Source organism: Pleurodeles waltl, chromosome 8 (assembly GCF_031143425.1).
Source record: "Pleurodeles waltl isolate 20211129_DDA chromosome 8, aPleWal1.hap1.20221129, whole genome shotgun sequence".
Classification (NCBI taxonomy): Eukaryota; Metazoa; Chordata; class Amphibia; order Caudata; family Salamandridae; genus Pleurodeles; species Pleurodeles waltl.
The window spans coordinates 509,801,936-509,829,062 of record NC_090447.1 but is presented as its reverse complement, the minus strand read 5'-3'; the positions used below and the strand labels follow the sequence as shown (position 1 = coordinate 509,829,062).

Below are 27,127 nucleotides of genomic sequence, written 5' to 3'. Positions count from 1 at the left end.
GCGACTAATGCCACGAACAGATGTACACTGGGTAAGTGACATTTTCAGTTCGATGGCATATGTTGCTGCAGATACACATGTTTGGCATAGACTATAAAGCAGTTACCTCCCCTAAAAGCGGTGGTTTAGCCTGTAGGAGTTGAAGTAGTTTGGAATAATGTTCTTAGTACAGCTTGGCCCACTGTAGCTTGTTGTGCATTTAGTACGTCTACACAGTAGTGTTTAGTAAACGTATGAGGCGTAGACCAGGTTGCAGCCTTACATATTTCGCTCATAGGAATGTTTCCTAGAAAGGCCATTGTAGCACCTTTCTTTCTGGTTGAGTGTGCCTTTGGTGTAATAGGCAATTCTCTTTTGGCTTTAAGATAGCATGTTTGAATACATCTGACTATCCATCTAGCAATGCCTTGTTTAGAGATTGGATTTCCTATGTGTGGTTTTTGAAAAGCTATGAACAGTTGTTTTGTTTTCCTGATTAGCTTTGTTCTGTCAATGTAATACATTAGTGCTCTTTTGATGTCTAATGTATGTAGTGCCCTTTCAGCCACAGAATTTGGTTGTGGGAAGAACACTGGCAATTCTACTGTTTGATTTAAATGGAATGGTGAGATTACCTTTGGCAGAAATTTTGGATTTGTTCTTAGAACTATTTTATTGTTGTGTATTTGAATAAATGGTTCTTGTATGGTAAATGCCTGTATTTCACTTACTCTCCTGAGGGATGTGATTGCAATGAGAAATGCGACCTTCCAGGTTAGATATTGCATTTCACAGGAATGCATGGGTTCGAAAGGTGGACCCATGAGTCTTGTTAAGACGATGTTAAGATTCTATGAAGGAACTGGTGGTGTTCTTGGTGGTATAATTCTTTTTAGCCCTTCCATGAATGCTTTAATAACTGGTATTCTAAATAAAGACGATGAATGAGTAGTTTGTAGGTAAGCAGATATTGCTGCGAGGTGTATTTTTATAGATGAAAAAGCGAGATTTGCTTTTTGCAAATGTAGTAAGTATCCTACTATGTCTTTAGTAGAGGCATGTAATGGTTGTATTTGATTGGCATGGCAGTAGTAAACAAATCTTTTCCACTTAGATGCATAGCAGTGTCTAGTGGAAGGTTTTCTAGCTTGTTTTATGACCTCCATGCATTCTTGTGTGAGGTCTAAGTGTCCGAATTCTAGGATTTCAGGAGCCAAATTGCCAGATTCAATGATGCTGGATTTGGATGCCTGATCTGTTGTTTGTGTTGTGTTAACAGATCTGGCCTGTTGGGTAGTTTGACATGCGGTACTAGTGAAAAGTCTAGTAGAGTTGTATACCAAGGTTGTCTTGCCCATGTGGGTGCTATTAGTATGAGTTTGAGTTGGTTTTGACTCAACTTGTTTACTAGATATGGAAGGAGAGGGAGAGGGGGAAAAGCGTACGCAAATATCCCTGACCAACTCATCCATAGAGCATTGCCTTGTGATTCGCGGTGTGGGTACCTGGATGCGAAGTTTTGGCATTTTGAGTTTTCTTTTGTTGCGAACAAATCTATCTGGGGTGTTCCCCAAATTTGAAAGTACTTGTTCAGAACTTGGGGGTGAATTTCCCATTCGTGGACTTGTTGGTGGTCTCGCGAAAGGTTGTCTGCTAGTTGGTTTTGTATTCCTGGAATAAATTGTGCTATTAGGCGAATGTTGTTGTGAATCGCCCACTGCCAATTTTTTTGTGTTAGGAGGCACAATTGTGTTGAGTGTGTTCCTCCTTGTTTGTTTAAATAATACATTGTTGTCATGTTGTCTGTTTTGACAAGAATGTATTTGTGTGTTATTATGGGTTGGAAGGCTTTTAACGCTAGAAATACTGCTAACAGTTCTAGGTAATTGATATGAAATTTTGTTTCGTGTATATCCCATTGTCCTTGAATGCTGTGGTGATTGAGGTGTGCTCCCCACCCTGTCATGGAAGCATCTGTTGTTATAACGTATTGAGGCACTGGGTCCTGAAATGTCCGCCCTTTGTTTAAATTTTTGCTGTTCCACCATAGAAGCGAGAGGTATGTTTGGCGGTCTACCAACACCAGATCTTGAAGTTGACCCTGTGCCTGTGACCATTGTGATGCTAGACACTGTTGTAAGGGTCGCATGTGTAGTCTTGCGTTTGGGACAATGGCTATGCATGATGACATCATGCCTAGAAGTTTTAGCACAAATTTTGCTTGTATCTTTTGGTTTGGAAACATAGCACTTATTACCTTGTGGAATGCCTGCACTCTTTGTGGACTTGGAGTGGCAATTCCTTTTGATGTGTTGATGGTTGCTCCTAGATATTGTTGTGTTTGACACGGTTCTAGGTGTGATTTTGTATAGTTGATGAAAACCCCAGTTTGTGAAGGGTTTGTATGACAAATGTGGTGTCGTTTGCGCATTTTTTTACTGTGTTGGTCTTGATTAGCCAATCGTCTAGGTAAGGGAACACATGTATCTGTTGTCTCCTGATGTGTGCTGCTACTACTGCTAGACATTTTGTGAACACTCTTGGTGCAGTTGTTATTCCGAATGGCAACACCTTGAATTGGTAATGTATTCCTTTGAATACGAACCGTAGGTACTTTCTGTGAGAAGGGTGTATTGGTATATGAAAGTACGCATCCTTTAGGTCTAATGTGGTCATGTAATCTTGCTGTTTGAGCAGTGGAATGGTGTCTTGTAGTGTGACCATGTGAAAATGGTCCGATATGATGTAGGTATTTAGTGTCCTGAGATCTAATATTGGTCTTAATGTTTTGTCTTTTTTTGGAATTAGAAAGTACAGGGAGTAAACTCCTGTGTTTTTTTGTTGTACTGGTACTAACTCTATTGCATCCTTTTGCAGTAGTGCTTGAACTTCTAGTCCTAAAAGTTCTAAATGTTGTGGTGACATTTTGCGTGTTTTGGGGGGGATGTTTGGTGGGAAGTTGTGGAATTCTATGCAATAGCCATGTTGGATTATTGCTAATACCCAATTGTCTGTTGTAATTTGTTGCCAAGATTGGTAGAATTGGCGTAGTCTTCCCCCCACTGGTGTTGAGTGAAGGGGTTGCGTGACTTGAAAGTCACTGTTTAGGTGGAGGTGTTTTTGGAGTCTGGAATCTTCCCCTACTCCTTGGGAATTGACCCCCCCGATATCCTCTGAAACCTCCCCTTTGGAAGGAACCCTGATATGGTGTGGTTCTTGTTTGTTGGCTGGTGGTGTCTGTGGGTTGGCCACAAAACCCCCCTCTAAATGGAGTTTTTCTGAAAGAGCCTCTGCTCTGCGGGGAGTAGAGTGCGCCCATGGCCTTGGCCGTGTCTGTGTCCTTTTTACGTTTTTCAATGGCTGTATCCACTTCAGGGCCAAAAAGTTGTTTTTCGTTGAAGGGCATATTAAGGACAGCCTGCTGGATTTCAGGTTTGAAGCCTGAAGTGCGGAGCCAAGCGTGTCTCCTTATGGTGACAGCAGTGTTGACTGTTCTCGCTGCAGTATCGGCTGCGTCCAGTGAAGAGCGGATTTGATTGTTTGAGATCGTTTGTCCCTCTTCAACTATTTGCTGCGCCCTTTTTTGGTATTCTTGGGGAAGATGGTCTACGAGAAGTTGCATCTCATCCCAGTGAGCGCGGTCATATCTGGCCAGCAGCGCTTGAGAATTTGCGATGCGCCACTGGTTGGCTGCCTGTGATGCTACTCTTTTCCCTGCCGCATCAAATTTTCTGCTTTCTTTGTCCGGAGGTGGGGCGTCACCAGATGTATGGGAATTTGCTCTTTTGCGAGCTGCCCCTACTACTACGGAGTCAGGTGGTAACTGCGAAGTAATAAACACTGGATCTGTGGGTGGTGGTTTGTATTTTTTATCCACCCTTGGGGTGATGGCTCTTGATTTTACGGGCTCTTCAAAAATTTGTTTTGCGTGCCGTAACATCCCCGGTAGCATTGGGAGACATTGATATTGGCTATGTGTAGCCGAGAGGGTGTTAAATAAAAAATCATCCTCTATAGGATCTGAATGCAGTTGGACATTGTGGAATTCTGCAGCCCTAGCCACCAGTTGTGAGTATGAGGTACTGTCCTCTGGCGGTGACGGCTTTGTGGGGTATGAATCTGGATCATTGTCCGGCACTGGGGTGTCGTATAGGTCCCAAGCGTCTTGATCCTGATCATCTTGACTTATGGTAGTTTGCGCTGGTGAGTGCATTTGTGGCGGTGTTTGTGCCGGCGATGCCTGTTGTAGTGGAGAGGGCGGAGGCGTGACTTTTTTGACCACTTTGGCTTGTGGTTGTGCGTCATCCTTGAGGAGACTGATCCTTCTTTTCCTCATTATTGGGGGAAGGGTTGATATCTTCCCTGTGTCTTGCTGGATGTACAGTCTCTTTTGTGTGTAGTCTGATTCTACACTTTGGAGCTCTTGTCCAAATCTGTGCATCTGGCCACTTATTCCTTGTTCCTCTGAGTAGGATGAAGGTGTGGTATTTTTCGGCGCCGAGAGAGAATCTTTTTTCGGTTTCGGCACCGACAGAATTTTTGTTCCTTTCGGCATTGATTCTCGGTGCCGATGTTTTTCGGTGCCGGTATCTTGTCTTTGTCTCTCGGAGCCGCTTTCTCGGCTCCGAGGTTGCTCCATGGCGGTCCCTCGACCGGAGTCGGGTGTCTTCGCTATGGGCGTGCCCTTTTTCGGCGCCGTCGACGGGTCGCCTGTTTTATGGGTCGAGCCATGGCCTGTTGGCAGTGGCGTCCCCTGGGCTTTCGTTTTTTCGATGGTTTTACTTTTCGACGTCTTACTCACAGTTTGTTGCTGTTGTTCGACGTCGGAGTCTCCGGATTCTGATTCCGGAACCGAGAATGTTTCCTCTTCGTCGTCGAAACGTTGTTTTGTCGGCGTGGACGCCATTTGTAGACACCTGGCTCTTCGGTCCCGGAGTGTTTTTCTGGACCGGAAGGCTCGACAGGCCTCACAGGTATCCTCCTTGTGCTCGGGGGACAAGCACAAGTTACAGAACAAGTGCTGATCTGTATAAGGATACTTACTGTGACATTTTGGGCAGAAACGGAACGGGGTCCGTTCCATCGGCTTCGATGTCGCACGCGGTCGGGCCGACCAGGCCCCGATGGGGGAATCGAAGCTACCCCAAAGTCTTCCGATGATCGGTGTCGATGTACCTAACTATCCCGATACCGAACGGAACAATACCGACGCTTTCTTCCGAGATTCTGACTAACTTTCCGAACCGAAACACGGAGCGAAAAGGAATACGTCCGAACCCGACAGCGGAAAAAAACAATCTAAGATGGAGTCGACGCCCATGCGCAATGGAGCCGAAGAGGGAGGAGTCCTTGGGTCCCGTGACCAAAAAGACTTCTTCGAAGAAAAACAACTTGTAATACTCCGAGCCCAACAGCAGGCAGCGGACTGTGCCAAACATGTGTATCTGCAGCAACATATGCCATCGAACATATTGATCCCATAGGCCAATGTGTACGAAATTTGGCAATGAACTAGTCAGCTAAGTTTTGGCACATCAAGCTTTGTGAAGGTCCATACAAGATAAGGCTGGTAAGATTTTACAGAAGGCATCACTGGCGCATCCATATGGGGCCCTAGGGTCTAGCAAAAGATGTCACATACCCCTCTACAAGTAGAGTAGCCAGATGTGGAGAGCCCAAAGCCATTATAAAAGCAGCCCAAACATAGCCTAAAATGGATGCTCCAAATCTAGAGGGCACTGCAATGCAGACAATCGTGAACAATTGTGGCCACTGGGTTGGCATAATGGGTGCTGCGCAGTACCCCCTTCTACTGGCCGCTTCTTCTGTCTCAGTGAATATTTGAAGAGTGTGCCAGAGACAGGAACAGTCTTCATACACATGGACTCATCACAGGCAGGTGGCAGCAGAAGAGCTGTTAGACAGTCCAGGTATTCGCACTACACCTTAAGGAAAATTGACATTTTATATAACAGCAGCACTGGTATAAAGGAGGCCCTGCCCACATGGACTGGAATAACTTCTTGAGAAACACACAGCAACTTGGTGAAGTGGCTGGGTAACTGACAACCAATTTCTGGAGGGTGGATCACTTCTAAGAAAATGTATGCCAAATCATTCATGATCAAAACCACGGAATAAGAAGAAAATAACTTTAATCACTCTCCTCCTTATCACCTGTAATTACTTCGCAGTCAAGTGTCTGAACCGAAACACAACACACATCACTATTCAAAATGATGACCAGGCAGAGGATCACTTGAAATGAAGCTAGATCTGATTGAAGAGTCGCAATTAGGGCAAAACCAGCCTTGAGTTGCTTATGTTCCGGTTCAGGAAGGACCTGACCTGGCAGTACAGGCTGGACTCTTCCTATTGGAGTAGAGCCAAGTGATTCGCATGTGGCAGGGTACAACCTGAGATGGTATGGTGCCCAAAAGAATGAAGGGTTGGATATACAAGTGGTTACTTACTGCAAGCATTCCTCTAGTCACCTTTTGTATATCTGATGGAATGAGCTTTCCAGCTTCAGGGTATGTGTGCTATACAAACTGTGCAATGCATTACAATCGTAGTAAGGAGCATATCACATTCTACACATCTGAATATGTTACATATTTTATTATGTAACAATCAGTAATACAAAAAAAATGACAGAAATTAGATTCTAAGCTATCAGAAAAGCTCAATAGTAAGAAGAAAATGTCAGTTTAAACATGACACTTTAAACTGAAAAACACTCTGAAATTCACCAGTTAGTTTTTACAAGTAACTAGAACTCGAGCTTCCGCCATGCACAGCGTTGTCATCAATGATGTTGTTTCATGTCAACAGTGATATTATCAATGATGTCATTACATCACTTATGACATGTTCCATATGCGAGCTCATAAGCAGTGCATGGCGAGAGTGTACGTTATAGTTACCTGAAGTAACTATAACCTGTGAATTTCAGTGTATTTTGTTGTTCAACATGTTATATTTAAACTGACATTTTCACTAACTGTCGTTTTAACCTTTGTTAAAAAACCTAGAAATTCACTGAAAAAAGCTAAGTAATATTTTATTACAATACATTAACTATGTCAAACACCCACTGCAAAACAGCTTTCTAGTGTGCCCATGCGAGGCTAACCACAGCAGGGTCTGCACTGTGCCCAAGCCCCCATGGGCAGTAAATCCCCCGCCCCAACCACGCCCACTCACATTATTCGGCCTTGTGCACCAAGAGGATGCATGCACAGTTCCTGTTAAAAAAAACTGACAAAGCCAATAGGTGACAGATGCAAGACCAGGAAGGGGCAAGCAACTCAGCAGGAAGTGACAACACGGTGTTAGGGCCAAGCAACAGCATGGAATGGGGCAGGAGGGGGGTAAGAAACAACAATGGATGAGATATGAGAGGGCAAGCACAGGGACAATGCAGAATGGGTATGGGCAAGCTACAACACACAGAGGGATGGGAAGGCGATAGGGGACTGACAACACCAGGGACAGGATGGGGCGAGTAACATGGAGCGGGATGAGAGAGTGTGAGGGGGCATGCAACAACCCTAAGAGGGAAAGCACAAGGAGAGAGACGAGAGAGTGGGAGCGGGAAGAACAAGTTACTAACCTTTGCTAATGCTTTTCATGGGATAGAATCTAACCGCAGATTCCTCACCTTACAATATTCCCCAGGCATCAGACTGGATCTGGAAAATCTTACAGTACCTCTGCACACTTGTAAGTGGTGTCAGTGGCTCCGTGTCAACACTGTCTACATCGAAGTGACAAGCGCGGGCCATATAAGTGCCACACATGTGTGCTGACTTCAGTTCCTTTTGTGACCATTTCCACACCAAAAGCACAGAGCCATGGCGGAATGATTTGTGAGCATTGTGATCTTATAGGTGAAGAGCCCAGGTCGTATATCAGGGAGGAAAGGAGGGTTGGTGAGGAACCTGCAGTTAGGTAAAGTCTCTACTAAAAAAACTGTTACTGAAGGGGAGTAACTTGTTCTTTTTTCACGTTAGAATAGATACCAAAGTAATCCCTCCCAGGGAGGAGTCTGCAAAGTGGATTAAACCAAAATGTCCTGGAGAACCAAACTAGCAAAATGTCAGTCTCAATGGACTTGGCTGTCCAGGCAGTAGTGTTTTGTGAAAGTGACACCCATGTAGCTGCTTTACGAACATCCAGAACAGACATTTCATGTGCTAACGCAGTAGTAGCAGCCTTTGATTATTGGAATGATTCTTTAAGACTTTAGTAGGCTGCTTCTGAAGTAGTGTACATCAGATTTTGATGCAGAGTACAATCCATCGAAAGATGATCTGTTTCTGGACTGCCTTGTCTTTTTTCGCTCCAGCTAACCAAATGAAGATCATCCACCCAGTGTTCTTTGGTGAGTTCGATGTAAAACCAGGGCTGTTTTTGGAGTTTCTCCTCTTTGGAAGAATGACGTTTAGTGAAAAAGAATTGTCAGCATGATGTTTTGGCTGTCATGGAAAGAGCATCACACCTTAGGCAGAAAGGAGGCACAAGTTCGAAAAACCAGTTTGTTTGGCTGGAAGCTGGTGTGAGGAAGTTTGCTCACGCTCCTGGCTGATGTATTTGCCACTAAGAAGACTGTCATAAGTGTCAGAAGTCTCAGAGGGCAACTGTGCACAGGTTAAAATGGAGAACACATCAGATATATTAAGACAAAATTAAGGTCACACTAGGACATAACAAAAAGTGTACATGGGAAGAGATGCTGTAAGCCCTTAAGAAAGCGTGTCACGACCGGTGACTTAGAGAGGGCTGATCAAGCAACTGTAAAAACAAAAAAGCCGAAATGGCAGAAAGGTAAACTTTAACAGTATCCAGGGTAGGGCTCTGCTGTGCTAATGATAATTCAAGTAACGTCACCTCCAACAGAGAGCCAGAACGTGAATCAAGTTGTCATGAGGAGCTCGAAGCTACAAACTTATCCCATGGGCAGGTGAAAATAGTTTTTGTGGAGGGACTCCTGGCTGTCAGAATAACACTGCGGATCTTGCAAGGAGGACTGAAAACACTGAGCTGTTGCCTCGCAATCTCAAAACATGAAGGTGGAGAGTGTGCCGGTTTGGGTGCAAGACCCTGCCCTGCTGTTATGCCAGGAGATCCTCCCGAAAGGACAGACTGATCAGTGGACAGATGCTCGTACCCAGTCCATAGCAAATAGGATGAACTGGGACCGGTGGTCTGATCTTCTTGAGAAGTTGGGGCATCGGCAGAAAGGAGTCCTCAGTTCCATTCTAAATGGAATGAGCCTCTGCTCGAGAGCTGCTTTGTAAATTGCAATGAGCACAAGTACCCATTCTCAGCATTGGCAAATAGATCGAGCAAGGTTCTCCTAATTCTCCAAAGAGTTCTTACACCACCTCTAAGTGCAGATGCCATTCATGATGCACAAGGCAGCGAAAGCTGAGCTAGTCTCTCCTGGCATTCAGAGAACCAACCAGGTGTTGTACAACCAGAAAAATGTCATGATGTTCCAGACATGTCCAGAGGCCCAGTGACTCCTGGTACAAGGTCCAAGACCCCAATCCACCATGCCTGATGTAGTCAGACATGGTGGTGGTATCTGAACACCTGGGCCAGCCTTCCCTTAATGGATGGTAGCCCTCAGCTGCAGAAGGTTGATGTGGAGCCACACCTCTGCTGGAGACCAGAGTCCTCCGATTTCCACTTCTCCCAAAAGGCTGCACCATTCCAGAAAAGATGCATAGGTCATCATAGTCAGCTTTGGGTGGGGAAGGGAGACTGATCTGTCACTGATTCAGATGCAGTTCATCAACCATCACTGCAGGTCTTATGCATTCTCCTTCGAAATTTGGGCGAAGTCTGGAAGATTCCCCTTGTACTGTGCCCCGGTGGCACATGGTATATTCCACATGTGCCACTGGGGGTGATTTACTAGCAGGATGCAGAAGGCCATCAGACTCAATATCCTCTGAATTAGTCTAACTAAGATCCAGGACTGAGGCTGAAGCATCAGGATCATAGCCCCAAAGTCCTGGACTCTGCGCTGTGGACAATAGGAATGGAACTGCACTGTGTCCAGAACAGTTTTGAAGAAGGGGAGTGTCTGAAAAGTAGACAGGTGTGAGTTTGGCACGTTGATTGTGAAACCCAACAAATGGAGGCAGTTTGCTATAGTCTGGAGGTCGATGACGACTGCATGTTGCAAGCTAGGAGGACTAGTAACCCTGTTCCCTGAAGATGTGCTGCAACCACTGCCATCACTTTCGTCAACACCCGAGGGACACTGGTAAGGCCAAATGAGAGCACAGCGAACTGGAAATGCTCCTGGCCCACCACGAACCACAGGTAGTGCCTGTGGGCCTGAAGGATGGAGAATGTGGAAATGTGTGTCTTGGAGATCTAACATGACCATCCAGTCTCTGGGATCCAGAGCAGACAAGACCGGGGCTAACAATTTGAATTTCTCCTTTCAAAGGAAGGCGCTGAGGGCAAAGATCAAGGATAGGGTGGAGCCCCCCGTCCTTTTGTGGCAACACAAAGTGGCAGGAATAGGAACCACAACCTACTTCGGATGCAGTTATCATCACAATGGCACTTTGGCCGGAAAGTCTGCGCTTCCTGATGTAGCAAGTAGAGGTGGTCCTCCGTCAGACTATCTTAGGAATGCGGTTTCCAGATACGGCACAGCGTAACCCTGTTGGACAATGTGAAGCACCAATTTGAATGTTGTTATTGCTTGCCATTGGGGCAGATGGTGCCTGCTCCTGTCACCAATAGGGTGACCGTGCGGTGTTGAGTGCATGCTAAAGAGGCCTAGAGGCTGCAAATTTGACTGAAAGTGTGCTGGGTTCCTGCTAACCAGGTTCCCAGTGCCAAATCTCCTTCCTTGAAACTGTACCCCCAATTGGCAATATCTTTGACACCCTCTTTAAGTCCCTATGAAATGGTACCCCAGGCACCTAGGGCATGAGTACACAAGATGATTCCAAAGTGTTGCAGCATGTATTGTGCCACCTTTAGGGACCCCTCACCTAGCACATGCAGACTTCCAGTGCAGGCTGAGTGTCTTGGTGCAGCTAAAAGTTAAAACAGAATCTGTGTACCAGGTCACTAACACTGCATGCAATATATGTAAATCACCCTACATCAGGCCTTACAGCCCTAAGGCAAGGTGCATTGTATTACACGTGTGAGCATATCTGCAAGTGCAAATATACCCCCCCCGCTATGTCTTTGTCGGTTCTTAGAAATAGTAAGTGAACAGGGAAGCCGTTTTAAGTACATGTACTGGACACTGGTCAATACGAGTTCCCAGGCTACATGATGGTTTCACTGAAACTATGGATGTTTGGTATCAAACATCTTGTATTAATAAACCGTCATTGATTCCCGTGATGGATTTAGTAATACATGCACCCAGAGGGCACCTTAGAGACAAGCTGCTGGTGTACTGGCCAACTGGTTTTAGCCAACCAGCCTGCCACCAATAGACATGTTTCTGAACACCAGGGGTGAGAGCCTCCGCTCTCGAGTGGTCAAAAGCAAACCCTACTCTGGCAGGGGTGTTAACAGATCCCCTCCGAACAGGATGACCTGCCAATCTGCATTCTAAGGCAGGGGGCTTCAAAGAAGCTCCCCGCCCTTGGTATGTAGATCTGGCTGCCCCAGAAGGGAGATGCCAACCCCCCCTGACCCAGGGCCAATTTTGCACCTGAACAGGTGGGAAAATAGTAGTCAGAGAGGCACATCCACCCCTCAAAATCAGACCCTTCCCTAAAGTGCGCTGCCTGATGTAGAAGCAACATTTAGAAATCTGTCATCTTGGTGATGGCAGAATTAGAACTCGGACAGGGTTATGCCAATTTCCCACAGGAAGTGTCATATATAGGGGGTACAGTGAACCCCCCCAAAGGGTAAGTATCCCATTTACTACTACCCTAAACTCACCTAAACGCCCTTAAATTCAGTACTTAGGGGACTCACAGCACCAGAAACTTGAATCCTGCTGACCTGAAGAAGAAAGAAGGACACCTAGAGACGCAAAATCAAGAACTGAAGACCGGTGACTGGCTTGATGCCAAGCATGCCAGTCTGCCTGCTGACTTCGGCAAATGTGCCAAAGACGCCTCATCTTGCAGCTGCCTGCGCCTCCAAAAGCCTGGAAGTACTGCCAGCCTTCACCCAAAATCCAAGAACTCCTACGGAGCAGCAGAGCTGCGCCCATGCATCTTTTTGGCACCCCAAGAGACACTGAGGACTCTAGACTGCCAAAACCAGACGCTGGACAGCACCACTCCACCCATGCACCATTGCCCACGTTGAAGTGGGCCAATGGTGTCAGTGTGGTTCCCAGGCCCTCCAGAGACTAAGTACATCTTGAGTTCCGCCTAATATAGACATCACAGCAATGCCTGCAGCACCCCCTCAACACAACAACCTCCTGTGATGGCAACCCCCACGGTCCACTGCACCTCTGCAACCGGACTCCCCAGACCGAAGGGAAGAGGACCAATGGTGTCCCTACATCCCAGAGGCTTTTGAGACTTGAGCCTACATATGTTTGTTCAGCAGTATTGGACCCCAGTCCACACCGGCAGTCTGCTTCTGCCGGCCCCCTCCACTGCGACTGGTGACAGAAACCAGGCGGTCCAAATATTCTCTGCACCCAGCCAAGGTACTGGCCAACAGACTGCGGCTGGTCATCACATCTGTGAATCACTCAGATCAATCTGGTTTCATGCCACAAAGGGGCACCCAGTCAAACCTGCACTGGCTCTGTGGGGTACTGCATATGACTACTTCCCGGCAGGCCAAGAAAGCAAAACTGCTCTCACTGGACGCTCGGATGGCATTCAACAGCATTGAATGGACGTACCTCTTTGAAGTTCTTGCCAAACTGGGCTTCAGCCCCAATTTTGTACATGGGTGATCAGTATAGGGAAAGGTGCGGAAGACATTGTGACGCGAAGGGTTAATTAGATTGAACAGTGTAGATGAGCATGATGCCTGCTGAAACCCGCACAACATGGAAAAGTTCACGATGTTGTTTTCAAGCTTGTTTCTCAACATTCCATAGATAAAGTTATTCGCAGCTGAATGTGTAAGAAACAGGATGTGTAGGAGCGAAAGACGGAGGTCGTCTTAACCTTGAGAACGAGAGTATAGGAAAAAGATGGAATGAAAACAATGGCCAGGGAATGGCAGAGCAGCCAAGAGACACGTGCAGATAACATAGCTAGAAAATGCTAGAAAGGTATAGAATCCAAGCTTCAGGTTATTTAAGCACTGAAGTGCGGGTGAGGGGATTGAAGCTCGCAGATGGGGTTGTGAAAGCTGCCATTGCCAGGCCCACAGCGCTGCCTTCCTGTTTTGCGGTTCAGAGACCGTGACACTCGAGGGGGAGAGAGGTCCAAGCGGGCGGTAGAGGGCTTCCCAGCATTTCGTGGACTAAGTTAAGTTCCACCCAGGGATGAAAGGCCTTTGTTTCTCTGCTCTATTATTATGATTCATTATTATGCTTGCACTGTGTTTATAATCTGAAGTATTCAGGTCATTTATATTTTGCTTCCTGAACATCGCAGTGTGAGCTTGCTGCAGTAATTGAAATACGCATTTTTGTATACAGTTAATCAAAGCTTATATCTGTCAATGAACTCTTTGCTCATATATAAATAGCTGCTCTTTGTCGTTTATTTATAAATAAATTGATGCTCTTTATTGCTATTTTCATTCTATTTCGTTGATGTGCCAAATGCATGCTTTTACCTAAAACTCTAGTAAAGCTAAATTGTGTTCATAATTGCCGTGTGGTCCCTTATTGACTTATATCGAACAAATCAGGTGTCAATCAGTCACCTGGATAAGACAATGGGTCAGGCTCTTGTACCAAGGCCCACAGGCAAGAGTGCAGGTTAACAATGTGATGCACAGATCCTTCACTCGGCACAAGAGTATAAGGCAGGGCTGTCCACTGTCCCAGTGATCTTTGCACTAGCACTAGAACCCTTGGTGGCCTGGACAGGAGGGGACCCAACTCATATGGGTCATCAGAGGAAGGGAAGTGTGGGAGGAAAGAATCTTCCTATATGCAGACAACATCCACTCTGGGCTACGCGACCCTATTTAACAGTGGACAGACTGCTGCACATCTTTGATATATCTGAAGGGTATTTCGGGTACCAGATTAATTGGGACAAGTACCCGATCTTCCCCCTGACAGATGGGATATCCACCCTTACATCTCAGTGCATTGCACCGGTGGTCAGGGATAGATTTCGATACATGGGTATTTACATTACACACAGCATAAAGCAGTTTCTGAATCACAACCTATTCACATAACTGTATCCCCTCCGGAGCTGTGTAGCCCACTGGTGAATGCTTGCAGTCTCTGATGGGTAAAGCAGCTTTACAAAATGAAGTCACTCCTGCGTATGCTCTGCGTCCTACAAAATACCCCATATAAAATTCCCATAGACTTCTTTAATAAGGTCAACAGCTCCCACTTCTGAACGGACAGAAACAACCAAAACACTACCGGCCCATACACAGACAGTGGTGACGGCCTGGAAGGAAGTCAATAAAATTCTGGGCTGGGCGGACAAATTGACTGACAGGACTCCCTTATGGGATAGTGACCTGCTGAGAGAGGTGGGGGACCTTCAAGATTTCTCCAAATGGGGACCCATAGGAACGGAACATTTGGGGGAGGTGTGAAGAGGCCAGGCCTATGTAATATCTGAAGACCTCCGGCAACACTATGCCACAGAAGAATTGGAGAGCTTTAAATATTTACAACTAGGTCAAGCTCTCTGTTGTGATCTTCTGGAGGGCAATCAACTGCCTGACTCCTCACCTCTGGAGGATCTGCTCCTCATAGATCCCATGACCGAATAGGCCATTTCCCTAACCCATAGAAAGATAAAGAACAATTCTCCTGACCCCCTGCGGAAGTTGAAGGAAGCTTGGGAGGGAGACATTATTGGTCCTACGGAAGAAGAGAATAGGATTGGCTTGAGGCTATGCAGGGTCCAAGAGAAATAGCAATACGGGCCAGCTTCTGATTAATCCAGCTCTGCATACTTCACAGATCATACTACTCCAGGGTGCTTCTCTACCACCTGGGAAGATGTGATAGTGGCTTATGTGCCAGAGGCTGTGGTATGGTGGGCTCGTTCTTTCACATACCTTGGGAGTGCCAGAAATTCAGGTTTTCTGGAAGGCTGTGATGCAAACTATCACAGCACCCACAGTGTCACTAGAAGCTTGATGGCACCTCCTGGGTATAATTGGAGAAGAGGCATGGCCCAGATAAATCCAGAATATGGCTTGCACTGGCCTCGGGGTGGCTAAGTGAAACGCAGCGCAGGTTTGGGGAAGGGGGAAGATACCGAGAATAGCAGAGCGGGAATCTGATTTAGGTTGGTCCCAGAGGGCTGAAAAGGTAATCTAACAAAGTCAGGTTTGTCCGAAGAAGTGGAAAAAGATTTGGGGTAACTTGAACACTTACAGGGAATAGGGGGATTCATTAACATGCAGATGGTGAACAGCAAAGGAATTAGGCTTAAGCTACTGTAGAGAAGTGACCCCTCAAGCTCTAATTGAGATTTAATCAGCAAGTTCCTCTACAGTGCATGCTGAAACATGGCTTGACTATACTACAACTTGTTCTACTGTGATGTCTATTATTACACTAATGAATCAATTATGTATGATTGTACACTGAGCAACTGTTTAATAAAAAAGCCTTAAAAAAGAGGAGAAGCGGACCACGACCCCGACCATCGTAAGAACTGAGCTTACTTGGTGGTTCAACCCGACTAGTTCCCCAGTCCTCACCTGCAGCAACTTTTTGCACAGACAGAGCCCCATTGGCTTAAACCAAACACCCAACGCTCAACTGCACCTAGCCGCCCCAGTGCTGCCCGAGATGACCTGTTAGTGTGAGTATGGGGCATGGTCCTAGGCTACACCAAGTCTGGAAGATTGGCCCTCTAAATCACTGCTGAGTCTCCTTCTTGAGTCATGTGTCAGTTGACTGTGTGCCTACGGTAAATGTCCAACACTCCTCTATGATAAGCCTAAGGCTGCTCAAACACACTACACCCTAAGACAGTACCATGGTATTGCTAGAGAAAGACCCTGTCCACTTATAAGGGAACCCCAGGACACTTTGCATGTTATATCATTTTGGTATACCATATAAAAAGCCAGCTTCCTACACGGGGAGGTTCCCAAAGATTTGGCAGTGACCCAAATCTCCTTGAAGCACTAGAGCACTGTATCGACCTTGTTGCTAAACAGGCACAAAACATCACAGGGCATGCCCATCATTGCAGACTGGACAGCCCCTGAAAATCCAGTTGATCTCAAACAGGCAAGGCAGTGGAGAGCCAATGTGGAAGCAAGGGCCCTACCCAGAGTCAATGGTGTCCAATTTACACCAGATAGTGAACTTTGCTGCATCCCGGCCATCAAGTATAATATGCTTAAGTATTGTTCAGGTCTCCTCTGGGACCATGGGCAGCACTTGCATAACCGAGTTGCAAAAGGTGTGAAAATATTGACCAAGATGCATGCAGTGTTCACCAACCACAAAGCTAGGCTGGTGAAGAGGAACTTTTCCTCCCATAGGTGTCCAACCTCTTGTATTCTATGTCAAGTGGAGTGGAGTGGTAGGGAACACACTATGGTTGCCTCTGGCAGTCAAGGTCTGCACTAAACTCTTGTGGGTGAGAAGCTAAGTGAGGAATGCTGAGTCCCTAAGTGTGGGCGGGGTTGACAGGCAATCATCCCATGCACTGGAACACCTTTTGCAGGAGGAGTTCAGTGAGGACTCGATTAAAGGGAGGTAGGGGCTCTACAGAGGAAAGCCCCAGATGAACCACCTCCATTAAGGCACTGGTCTTCAACACAACAGATGAAAGCTTCAGTTAGAGGACGTCAGCCACCCTCCTCGTCACCATGGCGAAGGATGCATCTTCCTCAACAGCAGGTCCCAGAAGAGAGACAAAGCCAGAATCTGTAGAAATGACCAATCCACTAGCAACTCCCATTTCCTCATACATGTTGTCATCATGGTAAGACAGGCCTAGGTCAAAGGATGGGTCAGAAAGCCCACAGTCATTGTCATCACCACCCCAAAAGTCCAAGTCCACACTAGGTTTTTTAATGAACAGAGGCAGCATGTCTGAACCGGACAGTTGAGGTACAGTAGGCACTGGTGTTGCTCAAAAAAGGTCAACAAAAAATAAAAAGGTTTGTCAAAATGGGACAGGGCTAGCTCTCCTGATTGAAAGAAGGGATGTCAGCGTTCTGGGATGACATCTGTTTGTCAACGAGCACCACACTTCCAACGCAGACGACACAGACACAGAGCCGCTGAAGCATCCTACCGATGGGCAGAGGTACTGCTCAGATTTTCCCGTTCTAGTCTGAAACCTGGGGAATGTTCTAAGGTGAGAAACTAGCGGCTAGAAGTCTCCAACAGAAAGCAACAATACAGCGGATGATTGGAGGATGAAGGAAGGTAAGCAACACCACCAAGATGGACAGGATGTGGGAGGGGCAAGCAACAATATGGGATGGGAGGGAGCAAGCAACAACATGGAAAGGGACAGGGGAAGAAGTATGAAGAGGGAGACAGCCTACCAACAACTGCACACCTGTGGAGTGCTTCAACTGAAAGAAATAAGTAGCTCTGAAAGGGAAAGCAGTGAACAGGCACAAGTACTTAGGCCATGCTCCAGGGAATTGACAAATGAACAAAGAGGACATTAAGCCGGCACACGCCAACCAAAAGGAAACAAGGGAATGACTGACAAAGCCAAACAATGGTAAGGAATGGGCGAGCTCTAAGTCCACTTTAAGCAAACAAAATGTTTAAAAAGCGAAACCGCATGCGTGCTATCAGGTGAAACCTAGCAAATGTATGTACTCTCCAAAAAGGCTGTAGTTACGATATGAATTATGTAAAAGTTTTTGTGAAAGAACTCCATCTGCCTAAAAAAGGCATCAAAATAGCATGAAAAAGTGTTAAGGTTATCAGTGTTGTACAAATATGTAATAATTTTTGTCCCACATCATAAATTACTAAATCTTATAATATATGCCACCCCCCAACCCCATGTCCAACCTGTTTTCATTCTCTAACCATTACAGAAAATATCATTTCAGATTAGGATTCCCTGGGGATGCTAATAATGACATTACTATACTTTACCAGGTTTCGGGGTGATAAAACTAAAGGTACAATTTAAAAAGAGAGTATAAAATCCCTCAATATAGGTTTATGTTAACAGCAAAATAGACAGAAAACATTCAAAAACTGGAAACGATTACAGCAGGGACTGGTGGTAATGTCAAACAAGTTTCCTACCATTATCACTTCTAGCCAGTTCAGCAAGTTCAGGATTGCTGCAGTCCACACTTCTGATGTCATCACATCCCAAGAAAGACTGTTCCATCATTGCTTCATTTTCAAACAAAACTTCGAACAAAGCTGTTTGTCCACTTTTATTAGCAAAGGTTTCCACAACCATCTTGCAAAAATCTGGCTGGTTCTGAATTAGATTTAGTAACATGTGCCCTGTTGAAACAACAAAAAAAACAAGAAAAAGTGTTTGCTACTATTTTGTCACAATGACCAATATAATATCTCCACTGATTATGCATCAAAGTCACTTTCACAAACAGAGTGATAAATAATGAATAAAGTAAGTTTATAAAGATATAAATCCCCCCAAATATAACCTCTATAAAAACTTCCCAGACGAAACGCAAACAGGGAAATGAAGAATGATTAATAGGAAAAACAGGAAACAAGTTACAGAAGAACAAAAAGATACAAACAACAACCGCAAACCATAAAAAAAAAAGAAGAATCAAAAACAGTTTGTGGGCCACAGCTATGTTAGTACAACAAAGTTACTACAGTTCTGGGGGTGTGGCCAGCATCTGCGCAAGATGGCAGCATTCTTCTAAGCTCTGCCGAGCCCACTGCGCCGACCAACTGTTTCATAGTCTCTAATGGATCCTTGACCATCAGGCCCGGAGGATCGCTGCCACAACATCCTGGGATGCCTGGTTTGCAGCGCCAATGGTCCCAGGAAGCCCTGAAAACACTTTTCTCCACATCGCAGGAGGAGTCACAAAGAAGTAAAATGCCAGCACCCTGAGAACAAAGTGCGAGGCAGGCGCTCTCATGGCCACTTTCCACCCTTGATCCCCAATAGCGACCTTCTTCTTCACTATGCAGCACTAACTGGGAAAACTATCACCTGTGGGCACTAACTACATGAGGCCCTACAGTGATAACCCCACCATGCCACGTACATCAAGACAAGCGCGCTGGTGCGCTCAGATCTCTTGAATCTTCCCCTGCCTGCAGCCTATATCACCAGTGACACCTATAATGTGATCTGCGTACCCAGAGCAAACTTCCACCTCCAGGTACCATCTCCTTAGTCTTTAGTGACATTTAATCACAGCTCCCTTGTTCTGTTAGAAGCAGGGTGTACTGTAAGGGAACTGAGACAGGGGCAGTTGTGACAGTGACACCCTCCTTTTGGTGCGAGTATACAACTCCTGGTGGGGCCTATATTTACACTTACTGGTGAACTGCTACCAAGACGCAGTTCTCCGCCCTCATAAGCCTCATTTCAGAGCTACACTGCTTGCTCTACAGTGCCAATCTTTCTTCTTCCCCCTTCTCAGCGCTTCACCAATGTAAGTGCAAACCTCACCATCTCTGCCGAGAACCGGTATCCAACGACTCCATATTGGTATCTCAGACCTAGAATCACGCAATTGGAGGACTGCAACAGGAGAAAGACCCCTCTGCAATTCCCTTCCTGTTGTCTTGGATTCCATCGACCATAGGTATTTTGTTTAACAAGGACTTCGAACTCTAGAGAGCTCACACAGTACCTACCTTCAACACGAAGAATGCCACATCTCAATAAGCTATGATCTTCAGACCACTGAGTTACCAACACTCAGAGTTTACTCTAGCACACGAGAAAGATTAAATCACTTTCCTGACAAGGCACTAGAATTTCTATTTTCCAAGATTATGCCAGAGATACTGTCTCTAGATGGAAGGGCTTTCTGGTGCTCAGGAAAACATTGTTGGAAAGAGCAATTCAACATTCTTAAATTGGTCCATCCAGATTTAAAATCATATACATGTGTGTTTTGAGATCATACTTAGTTTATTTGCCGGCCCACCAGGCTATGAATCTGTTAAAACTCAAAATGTGATTTGAAAAAAAAAATTGTCTACAAAAGGCCAGAACCACGTGTTGCTGGCACTGACAGAACTAGTGACTTTTTTGGACAACACCCTTAAGACTCACATGGAGGGCTCACAGAGTAGCCCTGGTTGATCCTCGAATATGTCTCTACACACCTTGACTGCCCTAAGCTCTCCATCCATATTTGCCCATTTTAACCCCCAACTACCAACTATACTCACCACAAGTTCCTCATAAAGAATCCCACTACCTTATATCAGGGTGCCTAATATCCCTACGAGTCATGCATTACTTATAGTACAATCCAGTTAGTACTGTTGCCTCCAATGGGCCTGATGACTAAGTGTTGTATTTTCCATGAGGCTATATAACGCTTTCTCCTTTCCAGTGCCTTGACTTATAGCAACCACAGACCTTGAGATGCGTCACTTCTGTTATTTCCATTATTTGCTGCTCAAGGCTCTAATCCGACTCTGCTCTCATAGCAGGTACTCTATGTTCCAATGGAACTCAGCCTTGAGTGAACACAGTTGATAGAGATTTCCCATCTCCACGGCTTCGTCTTCTGCAACTTAACTTCCCCCATTGCAGCCATGAACCCTGTTAGTATAAGTCCTATATCAAGATGAGCTCATTCATTGGTTAATGCAATGTTAGTGACCTCAACCATGTTTTATCAACCATGCTTGGCACCGAGGTTACTTAACACTCCTTGACATTAGACTTGGGTTCACTCCTGCAAGCCAAAAAAAAGAAAAAGGCATATGTAGGTTCTCACAGGTATATGTTCATTTTTAGTTCCCTAACTTGTTCCCCATATTCTGTGCATGCATTAAAGTACATTGTTATAAATATGTTTTCTACTACATGTTCAGCTCTCATCATGGCTGTGTTCTTCATTTATCTCATATATTGTTCAGTGGGCTGGGCCCGAGCCCTCCTCCTGTTTCTTCTGCGTGATACCAATTGTCCTTTTTCCTTCACCCCGTGGGGGTTATTTGTGTTACAATATTCTATGTTTTTCCTTTTTCTCTTATTTTTTTCCTCTCTGTTCTGTTACCCTTGCCTCCACTGAGTTATGTGTTCGCTTTGTGTTCCCCCTTGCCTCTCCACAAACAGCGGCCCGACTCCAAGACACGTTTCCAATAGTCTCTTCCCACTCACATGTCTGACCAACATTCCCTAGCACTCAATATGATTTCCCTGAATATCACAAGCCTTAATCATCCTGTGAAACGTAAGAAGGTACCTGACTATTGCCAATCTTTTAAAAATGATTTGGTTTTTCTACAGGAAACCAGGATTAGCTACAAAGAAGAGCTGTCCATGCATTCTGGGTGGGTTTCTAACCTTGCCTGCTCTGCAGCAATCTCTAAGAGGAATGGTGTAATCACCTTGATCTCCAAGCATTCCAGTCTATCAATCATCACATCTGAACTGGATAATGAAGGCACATGGCTGAGCACATAGCTTCAGAATGGTACAAAGGAGATTTATGCAGTAAACGTTTATGCCCCTATCTTGGACAACCCTAAACTATGTGGGACAATTTATCTGCAAAACTCTCACTTTTCCACCTCGATGCTGGGATGGTCCTGGTTGGTGATTTCAACCTAGTGATGGACACCACCTTAGATAAGCAATCTGCTTTTAGATACAGGATTCCCTAGGCCCAAAAAGTGTTGCATTCTCTTTGTACGGCTCATCGCCCAATCGATGTCTGGAGATTGCGCAACCCCTCAGGAAGTGACTTCACCTTTTTCTCCCCAGCACACAATACTGTTTTGAGAATCTACTACCTTCTGGTTGACTCCTGCCTACTCGATGACACGTCCTCTGCGGCTATAGAACCCATCACAATTTCAGACCATGCAGCTGTCTCACTCACTCTCCAGATCCTTCCCATCCAAATTAAAGGACAAACCTGGCATATAAACACAGAGGTTCTGGACCATGATAATCCTGTGCAAGATTTCCATAAAGAACAAGCCCAATTCATACCATAGAAAAAGACTGAACCTTCTCCCCAATAACGCTCTGGGACACTCTGAAGTGCTTTTTCAGAGGTCAAGTCATAAGCTGCATGGCCAAGAAAAATAAATTAATAAAAGCACCCCTAGATAAATAAGCAGCCGAGATGAAGGCTAAAGAATTGGTACATAGGCAAATAATGATCCTTCAGATAGGTCGGTTCTAAAACGGCTCAACTATGAATTCAACTCCAACATCACTAAACATGCTCACCTATAAGCACATGCCCAGAAAGGCAGAAAATTGCTTTACTTGAATAAGGTCGGTAGATCACTAGCTCCATATCTGAAATTCCAACTAAATTCTACTCTAATCCAGAGCATCAAAGAAATCCAGGGCAGACTGCAAACAATAACAGATGAAATGCTTAACGTTTTCCAAAGATTTTACACAAAACTATACTCTTTGAATGTTAATACGCCCAATGAAGCCTGTTTAGAATTTCCCCAAAACCTTCAAATAAAACCAATCTCTATTGATGACAAATTATTCGTAAGCAGACCAAATCGACAGATGTGATTAGGCTAGCTATAAGAGCTATGCTAACTGGTAAAGCCCTAGGACCGTCTACCTCATCACTTTCTATAAACCACTTGCTCTCAAGATTATAGAACCACTGGAATCATTTTAGGCAAATATTGTGGTCCACCCCAAATATGGGAAGGACCACTCCGACCCTGAAAATTATAGACCCATCTCCCTAATAAAAATGGTTCTAAAGATTTACGCTAAACACCTTGCCTCCCTGATATGCAAAATGGTTCATCTCAACCAGACAGGCTTTATGAAAGGTCGACTAGCTTGTGACAACATCTGCTTATTTTGCCACATGAACAAAAACTCTTTCAGACCACTTTCCTCACCAGCAGCGGCTATAACCGCAGATGCAGATAAAGGTCTTCGATAAGGTTTCCTGGTCATATCTAGACACTGCCCTATCCAGTTACAATATGAGTCCTTCAACAGAATGAACATGGCCTTGTACTCTAACATCTCATCTAGAGTTAAAATTAACTCAACCATGTCACAATGATTTGTCCTACAACAGTGTACCCTCCAAGGTTGCCCACTACCTCCTTTACAATTTATTTTGGCTACTGATCCCCTCCTAGTAATGTTAAAGGAGTCCACACATATCCCAGGTATACAATTGGGTAATGTGACCCATCAAACTGCTGCAACACAGATGACATTATAATATTTATGGAATCCCAGTGCTCAGCGATCTTAGGTACAACTTATCACTTCTCCTGCTTTTCTGGTTATTTTTTAAACAAGGATAAAACAGAGGTCTCAACTCTGAACATTTACTGCCATCCCTCCATTGCTGCACCTCCAAGTTTCAACGGAGATCTAACTTTATTAAATACTTCGGCATCTAGTTCTGTAATGACCGCTCTGAATCACTCGCCCTCAATGAAAAAAAAGGACTACTCAACAAATTTGAGATTTGCTTTCCGCATTGACTCCCAAACAATACTCATGGTGGGGAAGACTTGAAACTGTCAGAATGATGGTGTCCCTGCTGATCAACTTCCTGACTAGCATGCTCTCCTTCCATCTGTCGCATGCCTTCTTCCATAAAATCGATAGAATTGTCTCAGAATTTCTCTTGAGCAAGAAAAAAAGCTAAAATGAGTCTTAGAAAACAGTGTCACCCCTAAGCTTGGGGGATGCAACTTCCCTAATTGGGTAAACACCAAACAGCATAACTGGCTGCACAAGGAGCAACGTGGGTTTGAGGTTGAAACTTCCATGAAGCCACTGACCAGGTCCAGTCAATCTTATCCACACTCAGGTATGATCCTTAAAGACACAATCTCAACTTTACTGTTAGTGGATATAGCTCTTGCATCCAGTATACACAACTTTCTCCCAGCCATTATGCAGCAACAAAAAACTACAGATTGCCAATTCAGCAACTATTGGCCCAATATGGACGGCCAAAGGTATCTAATTGGCATTGGATATATGGACTCCAAACCAATGTCCTTTGCAGCATTACCGAGGAGACATGATCTTTCAAATATGGATTTCTAAGACTTCCTACAAATCAAAGCTAAAATAGCCAAGGTAGGCCAACTTCACAAATGTACTTTTCTCTGAAAAGTGCAACTCATACACACAGTCATGCTGCTTCCAAGATCTATAAATTACTCAATAGTGCCAATCCCCACACCCCCACTAAACAAATGGCCTTCATATTTTTCCTCTAAAGGCTCATCACCTCTTAGTGAGGCGGCATGGTTAAAAATCTGCCCACCACCACTTCAAAACAAATTTATCCCCTCACTGATACAAAGTTATTTACTTTTCACATCCTCTACTGGACCCCGCTTCACTTTTCAAACTAAAACCTAGACACCAACACTTGCTGGATCTGCAACTCATCACCTAGCGATGCGGAACACATGTTCTTTTCATGCCCCTCTCTGTCTTCCTCCTGGGCAGGAATCTCTTTCCAATCATACACAATTTTCTAAATTGACAACCCACTGAACTTTCTAAAGATAATCCTTGGCCCACACTCAGCCGTGCCACCAATCAAACTCCCAGATTCAGACCTTGCTCTACTGAATTTGCTACTCACCATTGCCCTTAAAGTCATAATGATTGCCTGGAACTTCATTAACAATGTTTCTTACAATAAATGGTGGGCATGGGTCACTTATCTTAGAAGCACACATATATCCCAATCGCTTGACAAAGGCAATCCTATTACATAGAAACAAATATGGGAAACACTAGACGTCTTCATTTGCAACTTGTCCACACCATAATAGAACTCTCTGACCTTGTCACACTGCCATAGATTCCATTACCTGTCTTGACTGTGGCAGTTTCATAACAGCCCACATGACACCCTTACTCCCCTTCTGCCCCGACTGCTACCTATTCACCTACTTCTTTTTAGTGCTTTTTTAGTTATGCAAGTCTAGGTCGACTGTATCCTTAATCAGGTGCCAACCACTGTTCTAATGATTTCCAAAACAAAATCGCTCCTAACCGTATTTAACCAGACCATACCGTTACCAAATGTTTATTTCCAGCTTCCTATCTCTACATTATTTTCATAAGATTCCCTGACATACCCGTTATCATAATTGCTGCAATGTTGTTATTATTATGCTCCTTGAACTCTCCAGGTCTACATGTATTGACAGTGTTGTTTTGCTTTATTGTTTTACTTAAAAGTGCTAAGAAAATATTTAGAACACGAAATGTTACTACAGTACTTCTGTGTTGATATCTTTCAAATATTCACATGCTTAAATTATCCGCAATGTCAGGCTGGGAACATTTGTTAGTCAATGTTAACACAGCAGTATACCAATTCTGCACATAAGATTGAAACAAATTGAGGCTACATACAGCCAATCCACCACCCTGTGCGACCTGAAGTTCGTCCAGTAGAGTGTCGAGGCTTATAACTCCAACCATCATATGTTCATAGCTTGTCTAACAGACCTTTGGTAGCCTCGTGAACAAAAGGACAAGCGAAAGAGAATCTATGAAAGATAGCAATGCTGAAGAATTGTAGTTGAAGCAAAGTAATGCTTTTTCCTCCAGCATGTGACAGTTCATAGATTGACATGCTTCAATTAAGATCATCAAGCCAGTAACTTACCCAATTAAATAAGGCTAGGAGGAAATTAAATTCACCTTAACGAAACAGGTTGCGCTACAGCACCTGTCCAACTGCCGGTTCAGACTTAAGCAGGATATACAAGCAATAATATTTGCCAAAGATATGAGTCATGCCCATGTTGCTGTCCTAAAGTAAGAGAAAAATGGTTTCTGAACTTTGGTGGAATGTGCTCCCATCTAGTGCCTGAGATGATGCCTAGCTTTGGCACTGCGGACGGAGATACAAGGTGTGATCCAGCGAGCAATGCTTTGTTTTGAAATAGCACAACCTATGTTAGACTTTCCATAAGTGACGACAAGCTAATCTTATTTTCTTAAGTCTTTTGTCCTATTTAATGTAAAACTTCAAACAGCATTTGAGGTCTAGGGACTGTATTGCTCTCGGTGCAGACGTAGACAGTTGAGGGAAAAAGTAAATAATTTTTTTCATTCAGATAGAATGACATTAGGACCTTCGCCATGAAATGAGGATGTGGTTAAAGAGTCACCTTGTTCTTTTCACATTTCATATAAAGTGGTTTAAGGCAAACACCCACATTTTGCCAATATGCCTTGTAGATGCCATGGTTTGAAAAAACATCTTCCATGAGAACATTTTCAGAAACGTCTTATAGGTTTACCGGTCCCTTTAACTTGAGCCCCTAGCAAAACACTAAGCTCAGTTGCTGATGTGTTTTGTTAGAGGAGGAAAGGTGCAAAAAAGTAATTTAACTAATGCCTTTACTTCTCTAGTCAAATATACAGAAGATGCACTCGAAATGCTGAAGTATCTGGAGAAAACTACTAGAGGTACTCTAATAGAGGAACACTGACTAAGCTATGTGTAGAAGGTAAGGTATTACTTCATGTGAGCACTATGTAGAAGAATCAATGTCTTAAGAACAGTCTCAGATGCAGAAATGCTCAATTTCAGAGAATAGTATTTCACAGCTGAAGCTGCAATAGCGGTCTGCAGAATTTTATGGCAACTTTATAGAACATTGAGAGAATGACTCTAGGTCTAGCTTGGTAGTCATATGTAGGGAAGCTAAACTGCTGTGGAACATTGTCCGAGTTCTTGGAGAGCAGATATGTGACCCAAATGAATTCATATCTAGAGCTCTATGTACCAAAACTGTCTGATCCTCGCTAGCGCAATTAGAATGAGAGGACATGGTTCTCTCTTGAGCTTGCAAAGAATGCTCTGGACTAGGGGAATCAGACGAAAGGCATAGGCCAAACAT

The 27,127-nt window shown here is 44.6% G+C and overlaps 1 protein-coding gene across 2 annotated transcripts in view; it reads right to left on the bottom strand.

Moving 5' to 3' along the window:
- Window positions 1-27,127, bottom strand: part of LOC138250080 (E3 SUMO-protein ligase RanBP2-like) — an 894,326-nt gene that overhangs the window by 705,593 nt on the left and 161,606 nt on the right. For both annotated transcript variants that reach the window (XM_069204480.1, XM_069204481.1), the window contains exon 9: window positions 18,350-18,559. In XM_069204480.1, the coding sequence (XP_069060581.1) occupies window positions 18,350-18,559 (210 nt within the window). The remainder of the gene's footprint in view (window positions 1-18,349; window positions 18,560-27,127) is intronic.